At 40.0% G+C, this 19,549-nt stretch overlaps 1 protein-coding gene across 10 annotated transcripts in view; it reads left to right on the top strand.

Annotated features, from left to right (window-relative positions):
• Nucleotides 1-1,540: 1,540 nt before the first annotated feature.
• LOC104603138 (retrovirus-related Pol polyprotein from transposon RE2) overlaps nucleotides 1,541-19,549 on the top strand; it is an 87,671-nt gene continuing 69,662 nt past the window's right edge. For 3 of the 10 annotated variants that reach the window (XR_016079396.1, XR_016079395.1, XM_010267077.3), the window contains exons 1-2: nucleotides 1,541-2,278; nucleotides 14,071-14,138. Coding sequence is in view for 8 of the 10 variants with exons in the window: in XM_010267077.3 (XP_010265379.1) it covers nucleotides 1,941-2,278; nucleotides 14,071-14,138 (406 nt within the window). In the remaining 2 variants the exon portion in view is untranslated. The other 7 variants (XM_010267076.3, XM_010267074.3, XM_088892894.1 and 4 more) reach the window with 6 other exon arrangements.

Genomic DNA, 19,549 nt, shown 5'->3' with positions numbered 1-19,549 from the left:
TGATATATACATTTCTTTTTATAAAAAAATTTAGAAAAAATGTAATATAAACATAATAAAATAGACACGTTTTTTATAAGTAAATATGTTTATATATATGTATATATATACAGGTCGGATCAGATCGGATAGGGGTGATCCGAATATGATCCAATTTTCAACCGGACCCGGATTATCTGATTTGAGAAATTGACAGAGGTTATCCGGATCCGACAAAAATACATAATCCAATCCATTTGCACCCCTATGTATATTTGTACTTTGATTTAGTTTTCTAGTGCTTGGTAAGGGTACATTTATGTCTTAAAATAACAATAAATACAGATTTCAAGACATATTTGCATTCAAAATGAGAGCAAAATTTGCACCCAAAAAATGAAAGGCAAACTTTGCACTCAAAGATGATCAATATTAAAAAGGTACATTTCAATCTTGAGACTACAAACAAGACAAAACCATAATTTATAAAAAAAGAATATTAGTACAGATGTTCAATTAGCTAAATGGATAAGACACATTTGATTGTTTGGAATTATTTAGCAAAGGATATTTTTCAAAGTTGTGAAGGTGCTTTCTCACCAATCCCTCTCCATCTCCACATTCTTCATTCATTGCTCCCAAATTGTGTTACCCACACTTATATCACGTTGGTAATAGCCAATTTACAATAAAAAACAAACATATTTTATTGATGTTTTAAACAAAATATCACGTGGTCAGACTTCTCTCACGTTGGTAGTAGACAATGCACATAAAACATGTGGGAGGCAGCATTTTCGTCGGTCACCAACCATAGCTTATAAGCTTTTACCCAATTAAACGTTTTGTCGTAAAAAGCAATATCATTTATGGATAGGGAGATGGGTGGGTTTTGATTGGTCAAAGCTCTTATCATACAATATCTTTTCTGCATCATAGATTATATGGAAAAGATATGATACCTGAAAAACTTCTGATCAGTCAATTGCAATTATGAACGTGTAGTCAATTAAGTGTTATTTATTGAAATTCATGGGTGGGTTTTAATTGGTCAAAACTCTTCCCATACCATACCTTTTTCGCATCATAGATTTTTCCACCCATGTCTTTATTCCACATCAGCCAAGTTATGGGGTCTTTTTTTTTTTTTCCTATTTTACAATTCAATCTCATCTCTCACTCTATTTTGTCTCCTCAAACCTAAAAATTGACAATTTTTCTTGCCCCCATTAGGTATCCATCCTCATCGCTCGATTCCCTGTCTCCATTGGTCAAAAGTCCTAAATCGGCCATTGGGTATAAAGACATGTTTTTCACGAGCCAAATCGAAGTTGTTGACTTTCTTAGCTAGTGATTTGTGGGGACATACTTTTCCCTTTAATGAGTCTAAATCACCTGTAAACAAAACACGAACACAATCTGACACCACAGATATCATACATGGCGGGTCCAAGTCTCATGGTGAGATGTACGCTGTCAGATCATGTTAGTAGGTGGTTGGAACGTTGTTTTGTTGGCAAGGGGATCCTATTCCTTTAAATACCCTTTCAGTTCTTTAAACAAAACCAACGTTTTCAAAGCTGCTGAACTAGCTTAAGCTGAATTGAAGCTCATCTTCGGCTCAGCCCTTCCAAACGGGTCCAAAGCAATAAGCTTTCAGTTCAACAACTTCATAAATCATAACTGTGAACGCCTACTGCAAGTCAACTGTAAATTGTAATTTTCCTCCAACACCGGCCCCCACCATCCTACGACCATCTTTCCAGTCCACTGTCACGAGAATTTTCGATCGATCATGTAACATCAAAACACTTTCCACCTTTATTTATTTTCTTCAAATGCAATCTCAGACATGAGTTGGATATAGTCGATTTTTATATCATTTTAAATCCAAATGCCTTTTCATACCTCTCTGAAACATTGAATTTCTCTATCATGCTCGTTGCTTCGATTCGCCACGCATGATTGGCGCCAAATTTCTGCCTGAAAGCGTGTATTTGGGCGCGAAGGAGATCCCGAGACAGTGCCGGGTTGTGATTCGCTGCAGTCCCAGGGAGATGTCCTGGATACGGTTAGGGTTTCATACGAAATCTCGAGAAGGAACCCTGTCGGGTGGAGGGAGTAGAACGGATAGGGCTCCGGGGATGAGCCTGCTCTGCTTCAAGGGTCGCCCAAAGAAAGGGCAGAAGGTGGAGGTGGAGTCTGTACAGGGTGGTGAAGATGTCTGGGATGCGGCGTCAGCAGAGGCGAATTCGTACCCCGAGCACCTTGTTGTTATGGTTAATGGCATTATTGGGAGGTAGACCCTACATCGTTTCTTTTTGTACTCATTAGTTTGCAGGTTCTGCTTTTGTTAAGAATTCTTAATTTTCCGTGGATTTTAATTGCACTGGACCAAGTTAATTTGAGTTTTAAATGAAGGATGGATTAGTACAAGTGAGTTGGTCATATTAAATGTGCTGGCATAAGGGGTTAAAAAGAGCCGCTGAGTTAGTTGAAGTAGTTTCTACTGGAAAATTCGTTTTAATTTTGGTTTTTCTGGGCGTTTGTAGTTTTCTTGACCTCTAATTATAAAATTGTGGCGAGTTGGCATTTTTTGATGTTTGCGCGGGTAATAATAGATACTGACAATTTTGCCATTTGTAATTTGCCATTTGTAAAATTTTGGGCTGACAACTGGGGAACATGGGTTCAAGTCTGACATGGCCATTTTGTGCAAAAGATCCAGAAGTTAGGTCAGAACCTCCCTGCTGACACTGGATAACTGGGGCCAGCATTGGTAATGGGCTTTCCACAGAACAGAAGCTGAAATGGATAGGATGCCACATAAGAAAAAAGATAAAACAACAGTGGTGAATCTGGAATTATATGTCCATATTAGGAACCTAATTTAATTCAATAATTTGGTTTGAATTTGATTGTGTATTGTTCAGAAAGTATTCTGTTGAAATGTAGAGATTGGTTGAGTTTTGAAGGAAGAAATGACATTTCAATGTATTTCTTCTTCTTTTCTCCTTGTTCATTATATGTGATTTACAGCTAATAAAACACATGATTCCGTTAGTTGTTTAATATATTGATCCTTGGATTAGATTGACCAAGAAGAAGTATTAAAACAAAAGAACTTGTATCCTTAATTTGAATGATGATTACCAGGCCTGAAGGAGTCTGCTGGACATTATCCAAGCATTATGTGTCAAAAGGCACTTTGAGGATATCCTGCTAATTTATTAAATTGATGAATGGAATTATTAGGTAGAGAAATGAAATATTCTTGGATTGGACTCCACCAGCACAATGTGTTATCAAGATGAATTTTGATGATAGCTGCTTAGGCAGCCTGGGGCAGTCGGGAATAGGGGGTATCATTAGAGATAAGCAAAATCATTTTGTTTTCTTATATTTGAGGCCAACAGGCATGGGTAGAGAAATGGGATATTCTTGGATTGGACTCCACCAGCACAATCTGTTATCAAGATGAATTTGGTTGATAGCTGCTTAGGCAACCTGGGGCAGTCTGGAATAGGGGGTATCGTTAGAGATAAGCAAAGTCATTTTGTTTTCTTATATTTGGGGCCAACAGGCATGGGGCATAGTTTTCAAGGCGCCAAGGCGAAGCTGGGCGATAGGGGAGTGCCTTGTCGCCTAGTCACCTACGCGATGAGTTTTTTCAAATAAAGAATATATAAATCCTAGGGTAGATCCTTAGGTTTCATAGTAATAAGTAGTGATCTTTAACTAGTAATCACCATAATTCTCATGAAATAAGTATAAACCCCATATCAATGGTTAGAACTGAACATTCTTATGAGTAAAAAAAAAAAAAAACAAAAAAGGAAAGAAACATACAAAACATAAGGGTTGAAGTCCTATTGATTGTTCTTGTGTGCCAATTGGATAAAACCTTCAAGTTATTTTTTACTTATCAATTCAAGTTTTAAAGTCCCCAAGGGATTCAAGACTATGTCACTGACTTTTATTTCGATGAAGAAGTCCTATTGATTATTCTTGTGTACCAATTGGATAAAATCTTCAAGTTATTTTTTACTTATCAATTCAGATTTTAAAGTCTTAAAGGATTCAAGACTATGTTACTGACTTGTCTCTCGGTTGAACCCAAACAAATGAGAAAATAACAAAAAGAAGCTAGTATAAAAATAACAATATTAATACTATAAACCTGCAATATGAATAATTTAGTCTAATAACATCTATTGTACTACTATTAATAACATAAAATAAAAATATAAAATATTGTGTGGTGTCTTACATATAAATATGTAGGCGTTTGGGTGAGGCGACCCTCCAAGAATGCCTTATCGCCAAGGCATCACCTAGGCGCCCGCCGCGCCTAGGTATTGCCTTGACAACTATGGCATGGGGACTGCACAAGACAAGGCGGTTCTAGCAGTCCTTCAAGGGAACAAACTGGATAAAACATTCTGTTTTAACAAGTTGGTGATCAAAGGTGACTCCGAGGTGGTAGTTGGTAGTTAGGTGGTTGAATGGGAGCAAAGAAGGACAATGGAAATACAGGAACCCTTTGAGAGAGGTTCAATTATTGATAGGAAAAATGACTATTAATTTCAGCTCGGTAAAGAGATCTGCCAACTGCCTAGCCAATGCTCTTGCCAGGCAAAGAGTCCAAAGAAGCCAGCTATATTGGGGGCCTGTAATGACCATATGTGAAGGGTATTGGTAACGTAATTGGGGTTTGACCTAAGGACTGGGGTGGTGCCATTTATCTCTATGTATAATCATGTTATGTACTGCTTGCACATGATCCATGTAGAATTCTGTTTTTAAGCAATAGAATTTCTGTTACTGGTAAAACTGTAAAAGAAGTCATTGGGTGGAGAAAACAAATTGTAGGTAGCTATTTTCTGTGTTTTTTCTCTCTTTATCTCTACAAGTGCAATGCTTTCTTTCCTATAATTTCCTTCTCAATATTACTTTTTTCTTTGTTCCCATGTTTCAGATCCTTAAATTCTCCATCATTACCCACCATGTTCACCTTAGTAGGATTTTTCTCCTTCTTGTCTTGCATCAGGATTGTAGTATCAGCAAATAATAGTTTAATGCTAATGATATTGAGAAAAAACCTCAATGCCGCTAACAATACCATCAAATTGTTGGAGAGAATATAGGAATATGATACTATACTATCCTAATTTATCAAGTATCATGAGAAAATGCCATCCTATAATTTGTTGTTGCTTTGGCTAGACAAAAGGTGCAAAGGAATAAAATATAATAGGGAGTTATTTTCCTATACCTGTGGAGTGTAAAATAATAACGGTTAAGGGGTAGGTGTCTATGTCAGCCTTAGCCTATGTCAACCTAAAGGGTTCTAGCAGAGATCATGGGCTGGGCTTAATGCCTATTGTAAAGGCTGTAGCCTGGGTCTGGGGTCTGGCCCTAGGCCTAGCCTGGCTTGGACCCCAAGCCTGAAATATAAGCCTGGTCAATGGCTGTACTTTGGGTCTATAACTTTAATTATAAAATATTAGATGTATATAATATTTTGTGTTTTATAATATATAATATTTATATAAATTTTACGGAAAATTATAAAAAACTTCACTGGGTTTTATGACAATCCTATAAACTTCCCCTGTGTTTTGACTGTAACAGAAACCTCCCCTATAGTTTTGAAAAAATGTGCGAATACCTCCCATTAACTTTTCAGTAATAGAGGTATTCAAGTTACCAAAATACCTTATTACTGTTAAGACATTTATCGACATCATCATCTCCAAGCTTTATCCCAACTATATGGGGTTGGCTACATGAGTTCTGTTTCACCATTGCATTCTGTTTAATGCCATATCCATTTTTAAATTATGGGCACTTAAATCATTTCCAACTACTTTCACCCATTGTTAACTTTACCCTTAACTACTTCACTGTCTGACAACTTTTAGAAGAGCAATTCTATCTAGTCTTTTCAGACAGAGTAAAGTAAAAAGGATGAAGTGAAATAAAGAGAAGCAAATAATGCATTTAGTTGACAAATGAGGGCAATTCATCCCTACTAAGAATCTGCACAGATGCTGTATCATACTCTGAACTCAGCCCTGCTAGGAATTCAAAAATTCTATTATGTTTTATCTGACCTTGAATTTCTTTCTATCCTCTTTGTGGGATAGTTTGTACATCTGAAAAAGGTCCAAATCCTGCCATATTACTCACAATGGTAGAGTAGTATTCAGAAAAAGAGTTCTCCTCTTGACATAGGCCTGTAATCTCTTGTTTGAACTGACAAATATGGGCAATGTTTCGTTTATTGAAATATGTTTTGCCTACTTTATTGTAAACTTTCTTTTGCTCATCTGGTAACAAGAAACTTCTGCTAATATTAGGCTGCATTGAGTTTAGAAGCTATGACATGAGTGATGAGAATATGATTGCTTGACTCCCATTTCTCATAGTCAGGAGAATCTTGTCAACCAGCACGAAAGAGAATAGTAAACCAATAAGAAAATAGGAAGAGGGAGAAAAAGCACCAAAATTTAATGTGGTTTGGCTTGGTTGCCTACATCCACGGAAAGAGAGGGAAAACATCCATTATGAGAATAAGAGATACAAAATTTCCACTCTCCCACACAACCAAGGGCTTAAATGAGCAAAAAGACCAAATTATATAAGAATTACACACATGCCCCTCTTCTTCCCATAAATACATACAAGTTCTCAAAATTTATCAACATTAGAAATATATCCCTGAAACCTCCAACACTCTCTCTAAAAGAATACCCAAATACAACCAAATACAATATTATTTTCTACACCTTCCCTCAAACTCAAAGTGGGGAAACCAGCTTGAGTTTGTAAGGAAGGATGTTGGAATAACGTCCATGAAAAATAGGTGTACTGTTGAAGCCACAACCATGAAACTTGAGATGTTGAAGGGGCCTCTTAGAGACCGTAGAGATGATGGTTCAAATGGGCCATGATTTCTTATTTTTTGTTTATTTCCGTTTATGCTTTATATGTATGAGTAGTGGGCCTTAATTATGGGCCTATTTTATTTCTTTTATTATTACTTTAGTGCTGCTTTTAGTGTTGGCTGCCCTACTAAGGGTATTCGTAGAATTGTGTTCTTTTTACAATCAAAGAATAAAATATAGTTGTGGGGGACTGGAGAGAGGTTTGATTGACTCTCTTCCTTCCTTCATTTTCTTCCATCTTCTTCCTCTATTTTCGCTCTTCCATCTTCTTCAATCTTCCTCTTCTTTTCTACTTTATTTCAATCTTCCTACCTTCTTTCCTTTTCCCTTTTTTAATCCCATACACAAGTTGTATGGAAGTTGATTGGTTGATTAATTAACAATTATTCAGCCTAGTTAGAGGAGGTTTTGGAGAAGATTGCAATGCTTGTTTGAGGCCCAATGTAGGTTCTTGGAGAGTTTCTCGAAAACCCTAGTTAACTAGAGAGTTTTAGATTAAGGGGTATAGAGGGAGTTTGGAAGTGGTGCTTGGGGGCTAGAATAGAAGATTTCTGAGTGTCTTTGAGATTGATCCAAGTTGGAGAGATTTTTGGAGCCTCTAGTAGTGGTAGGAGTGGCTAGACTTTCTCCCTTTTCTCCCAAGTTGTTGAGTCTGGTGAAATCCTATTTTTGGTTGTTTGAAGAGAAGTTTTGGCCTTAGGGTAGTGAATCTTGACTAGTAAGACCTTTTTTCTTTTATTTCTGTTTGTTTCTGTTTAGACAATGGAGCAAGCTAGAGGTGAGATGAAACAACCTACGAACTTTGGGTTTGGTCTAGGAGGGTCTGTGAAAACTCTATTGGGGGTAGTAACCTCCGTGAAGTTGGATGGACTAATTATTTGGCATGACCTCAGCCAATTAAGATCCATATCTACAGTCGAGGGAAATGGGGGTACATCACTGAGAGTAAGAAGCAACCTAAGGAGGATGACCCTGCCTATGAAAGGTGGATGCAAGAAAACTATATAGTTGTAGGATCTATCAAAAAAAAAAGAAAATTATACAGTTGTAGGCTGGCTAATAAATTCCATGTAGCCTATTTACAACATCATGGAATACAAACCCAGAGATCCTGTCCTAGTGCTCCTTAACAAAATGAAATTGCCACTCATAAATTAGAAAGACTCAAAAATTACAATTTTGAGTCAGCCATGCCACTTTCTAAATTAGAAAGACTCAAAATTACAATTTTGCCACTTATAAACTGTTGAAATAATTTAGTTGTTGGTGTTAGGGTCTGTTTGGCTAGTTAAAGCGTTCTTTATTTCTATTTTTTTTTATTTCTGTTATGTCTGTTATTGTACTCACTTATAGCAGGGGCACAAGGGTCTTTTCCCTTCTTGTTTCTGCCGCCCTATATATATTATAATAAAAGCTGGCACCGTCAGCACTGTTACATTGCCAATCCCTTCTCTTCTCTTCTCCCTTCTCTCTTCTTCTTCTCTTCTCTTCTCTTCCTCTTATTTCTGGCCGGACACACTGTCAAGATGGTATTAGAGCCGGAATACTGACTGAGAGAACAGATCGAACAGACTCCACTCTTCCGACTTGCTAAATCTGGGCGGAACAGAGATCTGAATCTAGACTGAGGAAAATAGATCCACAACTGGTACAGTCCTTCCTTTTTTCTCTTCCTTACCCTCCTTGGTCGTGTACCAAGTGAAAAAACCAAATGAATCTGGGTTGCTGAATGCTGTCAGATCTTTATACCTCTGTTTTTTGGGATCGTGTGGTCTTGTTCCTGTGTTAAGGTGACTGTAGGTCAAGGATGACCTGTTATCTCAATTATTTGGTTTGATTATAAGTGTTAAGGATCTCTCCTGCTGATTAATGTTCTTAGACATTCTGGAAGGCTGGTAGGTTGGGACTTTTAAACCGTACAGGTCTGAAATCTGCCGAATATTGCCTTTTTTTTGTCCTAAAATTGGTACTGTTTGTGCTCAGACTGTTTTCAAACCCAATTGTGTGGGTATGGACTGAGTGGAGCATTTTTTTGTGGAGTAAGGAGGGGTCCTAAGTCCGGTGTTTGGGACTGATTGTCTGTTTTGACCATGTCGTCTGAGAATTCTACTACTTCAGAGATTTCAGGGAGCCACAATAGAGTGAGTGGGGGAATGGATATGAGTTTCCCCATGGCTGTAATTCCCTTTGATGGTCTGAACTACCTTGAGTAGTCTAGGGGAATAAAACTCTACATCACTGCTAGGGGGAAAATATGATACATCAATGGGAGAGTGAAGGAACCAAAGTACGAAAGTGCTGAATATGATAGGTGGAACCAAGAGAATAGTATGGTGATGTCTTGGCTCTTGGTTTCCATGCTGCCACAGGTAAGGAAGACTTTTATGTGGGTTGAAACTGCTTGTGAGATATGGGAACAAGCAAAGTCCATCTATTCAGAGCAGAGACACTATGCCAAGATATATCAACTGCAAGCTGAATACTCTACTTGCAAGCAGGGGGAGAGGAGTCTCTTGATGTACTATTCTGATTTGACATCGATATGGAAAGAACTTGATCACTATTAGAATGTGAATTGGAAGTGTGATGAAGATGCAAAGGTATAAGTCACTTGTATCTCAGCAACGGGTCTTTGCCTTTCTCCTAGGGCTGAATCCTTCATATGAGTCCATCAGGGTGCAGATCTTGGGTAGTAAAGACTTGCCATCAGTTCAGGAGGTGTATGCCTTAGTGCAGTCAGAAGAGAGTAGAAGAAGTGTGATGAATTGTGTAGAAGGGGAGTCAATTTCCCTAGTTGTCCGGGGAAATTCAGATACAAATGTCGGAGGTGTTTTTAAAAAAGGTGACTCTTAGAAAAAAACAGATGATAAGAGTAAATTTTGCTGCACTCACTGCCAGAAGACACGACACACGAAAGATACATGTTGGGATCTCCATGGAAAACCTAAATGGGCACAGGATTTGGGTAAGAAGTCAACACCTGATCAGGGCAAGAAACCAAGCCAGCAGAATCAGAAAAAGTATAACTCAACTAATATGGCGTCGACAGAGACTAGTCCTTTGGTAACTCGAGAGATGCATCTCAGTTCTGACCCTAAGGAAGAAATTATCAACTCCTTTCGTGAACATTTGGAATTGTATGGTAGGACTCTCCGCCAGATGGATTCTGGTCCTACTCCCTCTACCTCTTTTGCGTCTACATCAGGTAATGCTGCCACTGCCTTCTGTGTGTCATCTCATACCATTTATTCTCCTTGGGTTATTGACTCTGGAGCCTCAAACCACATGACCGGTAAGTCAAATTTATTTCAGACATATAACCTCTCTAGGAGAGATAAGGTGAGACTAGCTGATGGTTCTTTTTCTACCATAGCTGGCCGAGGTACCATACCTCTCCCACTTGGCCTTACCCTTCCTAATGTACTGCATATTCTGAAATTACCTATTAATTTGCTGTCCATTAGTAGTATAACTCCTTGAACTATTTAGTCACTTTTTTTCTGTCTTCATGTGTGTTTCAGGATTTGGCCTCGGGGAAGACGATTGGTAGAGGAAGCATGGTGGATGCTCTCTACGTGTTGGAGAATAAAGCTGGTCTTGTGGCTACAGAGTCCATGAGTTTGTCAAGTGAGAGTCAAGCCTATTTATGGCATAGTCGTGTAGGTCATCTTTCTTTTGAGTCATTAACGGTTATGTTTCCAAAGTTGTTTGAGTCATTGTCAGTGAGTCAGTTACAGTGTTAGACATGTCAATTGAGTAAACATTGTAGAAGTTCTTTACCTTTGCGAAATAAAAGATCTGAATTTCCATTTCATATTGTTTATTCTGATGTTTGGGGCCCTGTTACTCTACCCACTGAGGCTGGATATAAGTGCTTCATTACCTTGATTGATGATTATTCTAGATACACCTGGGTTTATCCTATGCGATCTCGAGATGAAGTGCCAAAAATTGTGAAGGACTTTCAACACATGGTGTTTACTCAGTTCCAAACGGAAATCCATATCTTCCAGTCAGACAATGCGAAGGAATACTTCCATAGTGATCTCACGGAGTTTTTTGCTTCGAGTGGGTCACTTCAGCGAAAGAGCCGTCACCTTCTCGAAGTAGCTCGTGGCTTATTAATTCATATGAATGTGCCAAAACGTTTTTGGATGGATGCAGTCTTGTGTGCTACATACATCATCAACCGCATGCCCTCTCGGTTACTAGAGTATAAGGCCCTACATCAGCTTTTGTTTCCTATAGCTCCGTTGTCCACCATTCCGATGCGTGTTTTTGGGTGTCGTTGCTTTGTCCATAACCTGTCCCCTACTCGAGGTAAGCTTGATCCTCGGGCTATTCTCTGTGTTTTTCTTGGTTACCCTTTATCTCAAAAGGGGTATCGCTGCTATGATCCTACCTCTCGCAAGTACTATGTCTCCATTGATGTGTCCTTTGAGAATCAACCTTTTTTTCTCGGTTTCTCCTCAAGGGGAGAGTAGGGTTAAGGGGAAACAGGCGACTCAAACTCAACTACCTCTTTTACCCGATCCTCCTCCATTCCGGGTTTTTCATCGTCGCCATAAAAGCCAGCAGAGTTCAAGAGCCGTGGAACCTGACACTATGCAACCAACATCATCGGATTCACCAGAGGTAGATCCGTCTCATCAGCCAGGTACACTTACTCCTATTGATATGTCTATTCCTCTAAATGTTGATTCACTTGTCATCAATGATCTTGATATTCCTATTGCTAAGAGAAAGGGTGTTAGGTCTTGTACCACTAATCATTCTATCTCTAATTTTGTGTCCTATGATCATGTTTCATCTTCATTCTGTGCATTCCTCTCTTCTGTGGGCAGTGTCCCCGTTCCTAAGAATGTGGCAAAAACTTTGTCTAAACCTGAATGGACAGATGCAATGCAGGAAGAAATTGGTGCTTTACACAAAAATGGCACTTGGGAGTTGGTGGACCTTCCTGAAGGGAAGGAACCAGTGGGTTGCAAGTGGGTGTCAACAGTGAAACACAAGGCTGATGGAACTATTGAAATGTACAAGGCTAGACTGGTAGCAATAGGCTTTACACAGGTATATGGAGTGGACTATGCCTAGACTTTTGCTCCAGTAGCCAAGATGAACTCTATCAGGATCCTTCTTTCATTGGCAACAAATCTTGACTGGGAACTTCACCAATTGGACATCAAAAATGCTTTCTTGAATGGTGACTTGGAAGAGGAAGTGTACATGACCCAACCTCCAGGGTTCTGTGCCAAAGGCAATGAACAAAAGGTGTGCAGGTTAAAAAAATCTTTATATGGGTTGAAACAATCACCTCGGGCTTGGTTTAGTAAGTTCCGTTTAGCAGTTCAACAGATGGGGTTCAAACAATGCCAGTCGGATCACACTCTATTTGTGAAAAGAGGTGAAGGGAAAATTGCAGCTCTTATTGTGTGTGTGGATGACATAGTGATCACAAGAGATTGGGAGGTTGAAATACCGAGACTAAAAAAATTCTTAGCCATTCAATTTGAGGTGAAAGATCTAGGCCCCTTACGTTATTTCCTTGGAATTGAAGTTGCCCGCTCTCACAAGGGCATCTTTATTTCCCAATGGAAATATGTACTAGATCTACTAGAAGATACGGGCAAGTTGGGGGTAAAACCAATTGGCTCACTAATTGAATCTAATCATCATCTGGGAGACGGTCAGGGAGAGTTTTTGAAAGATGTGAAGAAGTTCCAGAGACTTGTAGGGAGACTTTTGTATTTGTCTATGACCAGGCTTGATATTGCTTATGCAGTGGGTGTCCTTAGTCAGTTCATGCACAATCCTAGGACAACTCATTTTGAAGCTGTAGAGAGGATTCTGAGATACCTCCAGAAGTTTCCCAGAGCTGGTTTTTTGTTCCAGAAACATGGCCACTTAAAGGTGGAAGTATATACTGATGCAGATTGGGCAGGAGCAGTCAATGACCGAAAGTCTACCAATGGGTATTGTGCCTTTGTAGGAGGAAACCTGGTCACATGGAGAAATAAAAAACAAAGTGTGGTGGCTAGATCTAGTGCTGAAGTAGAGTATAGAGCGATGTCTCATGGGGTTGCTGAAATCATGTGGATAAGAAATCTGTACTGTGACAATAAAGCTGCCATCAATATTGTTGCTAATCCAGTCCTACATGATAGGACGAAACACATTGAAGTGGACAAGCATTTTCTTAGAGAGAAACTTGTAAATGGAGAAGTGTGTGCGCCATATGTCAACTCAGAAGAACAACTTGCAGATATCTTCACCAAAGGTCTTCATCATGTGCGGCACAAAGATTTGTGTGACAAGTTGGGCATGATTGACATTTATGCTCCAACTTGAGGGGGAGTGTTGAAATAATTTAGTTGTTGGTGTTAGGGTTTGTTTGGCTAGTTAAAGCATTTTTTATTTCTATTTTTTTATTTCTGTTATGTCTGTTATTGTACTCACTTATAGCAGGGGCACAAGGGTCTTTTCCCTTCTTGTTTCTACTGCCCTATATATATTATAATAAAAGCTGGCGCCGTCAGCACTGTTACATTGCCAATCCCTTCTCTCTTCTTCTCTTCTCTTCTCTTCCTCTTATTTTTGGTCGGCCACACTGTCAAGATAAACTAACTTAAAAAAGCTAAATACCTCTTAAAGTACTTAATCAATGACTAACAATTTAAACACGACTAAACAATGACGAGACAAATAAAACTAATAGGCTGAACCACTGACACATGTTAAAATGACTAAAATACCCCTACTGTCCTAATATATTGAAATGCATAAAATTCTGAAAATTCCATTGTCGACTCTTCATCTCCTGCATCAAGGATGTTGTGATGATCCTTCATTCATTTTATTTATTTGTTTTGTTTGTGATCATTTTTTCCATTCTCCATATGCCTCTTATTCTTATATACATTAGTAAGCTTCCTTTTTTCCATGTTTCAATATATAATTTGTCAAATAAAAGGAGGTCTGAGTGACATCTGGGTTTTCTATACAAATATGAAGTAACCTTGATACATATACAGTGACATCCTTAAGCTTCAAATTGCTCCTTTCTTTGTCCTTAACTATTTACTTACTGATTAACCTTAAGGCAAAGTCCTCTTGATGACTTATTTATTTATATTACATTCAGTGCTGAAGATTGGAGATATGCAGCAGAGCAGTTTGTGAGGAAGCTCCCAGATGAAGTTATTGTGCACCGTAAGTGCCCTTTTTTATACTTTATTTATTTACCTTTCTCTCCTTCTCTCCTTGAATTAATTGATTCTCCTTGTTGATGATGTCTTCTTAAAAGCCATCTGAACAGTTATCTTTGACCTCAAAACTTCAGATTGTAGAGAAACCTGTTCTTTATCAAGTAGCTCAACTTGTTGAACTTTTGGAACATTCTCACTAGCAAATTGCTTCATATCATCTCTTCACAATTTCTTTTTGATTGACAGAAAAATTGATTGTATTGATTAGTTATATGAAAAAAACAGTACAATTTGATGACCGCAACATCATCCCCATTAATACAACTGTTTTATAAGGAAGCCCAAAACAATTGTTGCTTTGTGTAGAGAACACTGATGTGGGCCCCACTGCAGTGGTCCCCACTGTGTTCGTAGGACAGCATGTGTAGTTATTTGTTTCAGTTATAGTAGTGTCAGTTTGAGTCAGTTTGTTAATTCAGTTGTTATTTATTTCAGCTTTATTTACTTTATTTATTATGTAAGTACTAAGGGCAGATGTGTCCTTTCCATTGTGTACTAAACATAACCTATAAATAATAAGAAAGTGGCGGCGGCAGATCTGTTCCATTGTGTTCTCCTGTTCTTCTTCTATTCTCGGTTCTTTCTCTCACTTTTCTTCTATTTTGTAAACCTAAAACCTATTAGGATTGAAGACTGATTACGGTCTTGATCTTCTACTTGGTATCAGAGCCTATCTAGGGCTTCTCATGTGTGTCTAGTCCAATCGACCACATGAGAACTAGCTAGGGCTGGAAGCCTTGAAGAAGTATTCGGTGGCTGAATCTTGGAGATTACCAGAAGAGGTTCGCAGCAGTTGAAGACTTGCCGCGGCTTGCAGAGAGTTGGTAATCGGGAAGCAGCAGCGAAGGGGTTCAGGTAACCCTAGAAGACAGTAAACCGAAAGTGCATAAGTAAGTTTTTTTTTATTGAGTTTCAGAGATTGCAATTAGTCGAGATAGGTTAAACCTGTCTAGAAGGAGGGGACGAACTGTGTTCCAGTTTGTTTCTAGGGTTTGACTTGCCGAACAGTGTTTAAGTTCGTTTCTAGGGTTTGATTGTTGGGCCGAACCCCCCCCTCTCAGAGGTGATTAGTTTTTAGGGTTTCATATTGCCCTACGATAAGTCCCACTTGTGCGGACTGTTTGGAGAGTGCAGCTGCGCACTTATTTCAGACCTACAGTTGAAACCCTAATTTTGCTCTTGCAGCAGTGGGGCCTGCAGTAGTGATTTCAGAAAATAGCATCTCAGATTGACAGGCTGCTTGGTACTGTGCATGCCGATTGATTTCAGATCAGATTTGAGTTGATTTCTTGCATATACTGTGATAGGCGATTGTTTTCAGATCAGATTTCGGATCAGATCAGATCAGATCAGATTTCAGATCAGATCAGATCAGTTTTGTGTTGGTTTCAGATAAGATTTCAGACCTGCTTGTTTTACTCTGTTTCCTGGTACAGCAGTAGTGGCTCTAACAGTTTGTAGCCACTGATTCTTGATCAAAGATGGAGTTTAAGGGTCAGGGAGAAAGTGGTTTTGGAAACAACAGTTTTGGTGGTGTATCTGAAACCGGGTTTCAGATTACAACTATGAGATTTGATGGGTCAAATTACTTGGAGTGGGCTCAATCAGCCATGATGGCTATTGGAGGAAGGGGAAAACTGGGTTACCTCTTGGGAGATGTGAAAGAACCTTCCAAGGAGGACCCAACATACACCAAGTGGGTTCAAGAGAACTATTTGGTTATGGCATGGCTGTGTAGTTCTATGCAGCCACATATCAGTCGAAATTTCTTATGGGCAAATACAGCCAAAGAGATATGGGATGTTGTGAAAGAAACCTATTCCCAACCCCTTAATGTTGCCAGAGCCTATGAACTGAAGTGTGAGGTGAACAGCCTTAAATAAGGAGAGAAGCTAGTTTCTGTCTACTTCTCTACCTTGAAATCCTTGTGGCATGAGATTGACCATCTAGAGACCCTTGAGTGGGAGAGTCCCAAAGATGCACAGACTCACAGAAAGCAAGTCGAGACGAATAGGGTATTTGAATTTCTGGCTGGTTTGAATTCAGATTATGACATTGTGCGACAACAGATATTGACAAGAGATAGTGTGACCCTTTCTCAAGCATACTCCCTGGTGCATAGTGAAGAGACCAGGAGGAAAGTCATGATGCAGCCTCAGCCCTCTTTCCCAGCCTTGACAGCTATTAAACCTAAGCCAGGGGGTGACTCAGAAAGGGACCAGAAGAAGGAAGATAAACGGGATCTGGTATGTGAACATTGCAAGAAACCCAAGCACACAAAAGATACTTGTTGAAAGCTACATCCTCACTTGGTCCCATCAAAACTAAGAAATAAGAAGGGTAATGCTCATGTGGCCGTGAACATTGATTCAGCATCCTCATCAGGCACATCCCTAGAGACTTTAGCTGCTATTCGGGCTGCCCTCATACAGTTGGAAAAGGAAGTTGGGAGTTCAGCTCAGCCATCTCAGTCACCATCAGCTCCTGCCACATCTGCATTTGCACATTCAAGTACTCGAGCCTCAGCTTACCATGCTTCAGCTCCAGGTAATACTGACCACTGCTGGGTAATAGATTCAGGTGCATCTGACCATATGACTAGTTTGCCATCTTTGTTCACTTCTTATCACTTGTCCTCTGGCCGAGATAGAGTGTCCATTGCTGATGGCTCTCTTGTTCCCATTTCGGGCAAGGGGGACATCAAGCTGTCGAATACTATCTCTTTATCTTTTGTCTTGCATGTTCCTAAACTTGATACTAACCTGCTTTCAGTTAGTAGTATTACCAAACACATGAACTGTTCAATAACCTTTTTCCCTGACCGATGTGTTTTTCAGGATTTGGAGACGAGGAAGGTGATTGGGACTGGCCGTGAGACGAACGGGATCTATCTACTTGGAGAGAGTTCTCGTCGGGAGGAGTTAGTGGATAAGAAGTCTTTTGTTTCCCAGTCTGTGAGTTCGGTTATGCTTTGACATAACCGATTAGGTCATTTGTCTTTTAAGTCTTTGAAAAGTCTGTTTCCTGCTTTATTTGAGTCTGTTGAGTTATCAAAGTTGAGGTGTGAGAGTTGTGAGTTTGCCAAACATTGTAGAACCTCTTATTCTTTAAGTAATAAAAGGAGTAATTCCTCTTTTGATATTGTGCATATTGATGTTTGGGGGCCATATCATATCTCTTCGATGGGTGGGTACAGATATTTTCTACTGTTTGTTGATGACCATACCCGGTTTTCTTGGGTCTATCTTATGCGCTCTCGGGATGAGGTTCCTGCTATGACCCAAAACTTCCATCAGATGGTTCTCACTCAGTTTGGGACCAAAATCAAAGTCCTTAGATCTGATAATGCAAAGGAATACTTTGCTCAGCCATTGACCTCCTACCTTCTTAGCCATGGAGTTGTTCACCAGAGCACTTGCCCTTATACACCATAGCAGAACGGCGTTGCTGAAAGGAAGAATAGGCATATCTTGGAGGTGGCTAGAAGCATTATGTTTACCTCCAATGTACCTATTCGCTTCTGGGGTGATGCTATCCTCACGGCAGTTTATCTCATTAATCGAGTTCCTTCCCGGGTTCTTGATATGAGAACCCCCTTTTCCCTTCTATACCCAGACGAGGAGTTGTTCATTGTTCCCTTTAAAACCTTTGGTTGTACCTGTTTCGTTCAGCTTCTCGGGCCTCATCATTCCAAGTTTGAACCTAAGGCCTCCAAATGCATTTTCCTTGGTTATGCACAAACACAAAAGGGTTATTGCTGCTATGATCCGGTTTCAGGGAAACGGTTTGTCTCCATGGATGTCACCTTCTTTGAGGAGACACCCTATTATCCTAGGGTTTCTCCTCAGGGGGAGAGCAGTGAGAGTGGAAGTGGGGCTGTTTTGAGTGGGGCTATTCCTTTACCTATTCCACTGGATGATGAAGGTTGTAGTGGTGAGGGTGGTCAGAGGGAGCCGGAGTTGAGAGTCTATCACAGGCGATGCAGGCAGGTTGATCCCAGTCATCGGCAGTCCCGGCCAGCTCCAGTTCCTTTTGCGGCTCCAGATCCAGAGCCTACTGAGATACCCCTCACTGTTGCCACTTCCTCTCTTGTGGATGACCTTGATCTCCCTATTGCCATTCGCAAAGGGAAACGACATTGCACCACTTCTACAGCTCACAGCATCTCACAGTTCTTATCCTATGATCGTCTGTCTCCATCTTACCGGTCCTATCTTACTTCCATTGTCGATGTCCCTATTCCAAGAACAGTGCAAGAAGCCTTATCAGTTCCAGAATGGAAAGATGCAATGCAAGTTGAAATGGATGCCCTGTTGAAGAATAATACTTGGGCACTGGTTGACCCACCAAAAGGAAAGAAACCAGTGGGATGCAGATGGGTGTTCACTGTGAAGCATAATGCTGATGGCTCTATTGAAAGGTACAAAGCCCGGTTGGTTGCAAAGGGGTTCACTCAGACTTATGGTATAGACTACTTGGAGACCTTTGCCCCAGTAGCCAAGATGACCACCATCCGAGTTCTGTTATCCCTTGCAGCAAATCATTCTTGGCCCTTGTTTCAGATGGATGTTAAAAATGCCTTTCTGAATGGAGATTTACAGGAAGAGGTTTACATGCAGTTGCCTCCTGGATTCTATGATACTGAGACAGGTAAGAAGGTTTGCCGACTAAACAAGGCATTGTATGGTTTGAAGCAGTCACCTAGAGCCTGGTTTGATAGGTTCAGATTAGCCCTTGGAAAGTTTGGTTATGTACAGGCCCAGTCAGATCATACACTATTCATCAAGAGGGTGGAGTCCTCTCTGACACTACTTGCAGTATATGTTAATGATATTGTGGTGACAGGAAATGACAATCATGAGATTGAGTCCCTCAAACAGCTCATTCATCAAGAGTTTAGGGTGAAAGATCTTGGTGCACTACGGTACTTTTTGGGTATTGAGGTTGCTAGATCCAAGCAGGGGATTTTTATCTCTCAGAGAAAATATGTTCTAGATCTGTTGGCGGAAACTGGAAAGTTGGGGGTTAAGCCAGCTGATACACCCATCGAACAAAATCACAAGATTAGTGCAGAGGGCGGGGAGCCTCTTGAAGACAAAGTTATGTTCCAACGGTTGGTTGGAAAGCTCCTATATCTCTGCCTCACTCGGCCGGATATCAGCTATGCAGTTAGTGTTGTTAGCCAGTACATGCACTCCCCTAGAACTTCTCATCTTCTTGCGGCAGAGAGAATATTAGCATACTTGAAGAGATGCTCGGGTAGAGGTATACTACTCAAGAACAATAATCACATGAGGGTGGAAGTCTATACAGATGCCGATTGGGCTGGGAGTGTTGATGACAGAAGGTCTACCT

Source organism: Nelumbo nucifera, chromosome 8, assembly GCF_055504915.1.
Source record: "Nelumbo nucifera cultivar China Antique chromosome 8, China Antique-T2T, whole genome shotgun sequence".
Lineage (NCBI taxonomy): Eukaryota > Viridiplantae > Streptophyta > Magnoliopsida > Proteales > Nelumbonaceae > Nelumbo > Nelumbo nucifera.
The sequence above is the reverse complement of the archived record's forward strand: the minus strand, read 5'-3'. Positions and strand labels throughout refer to the sequence as shown.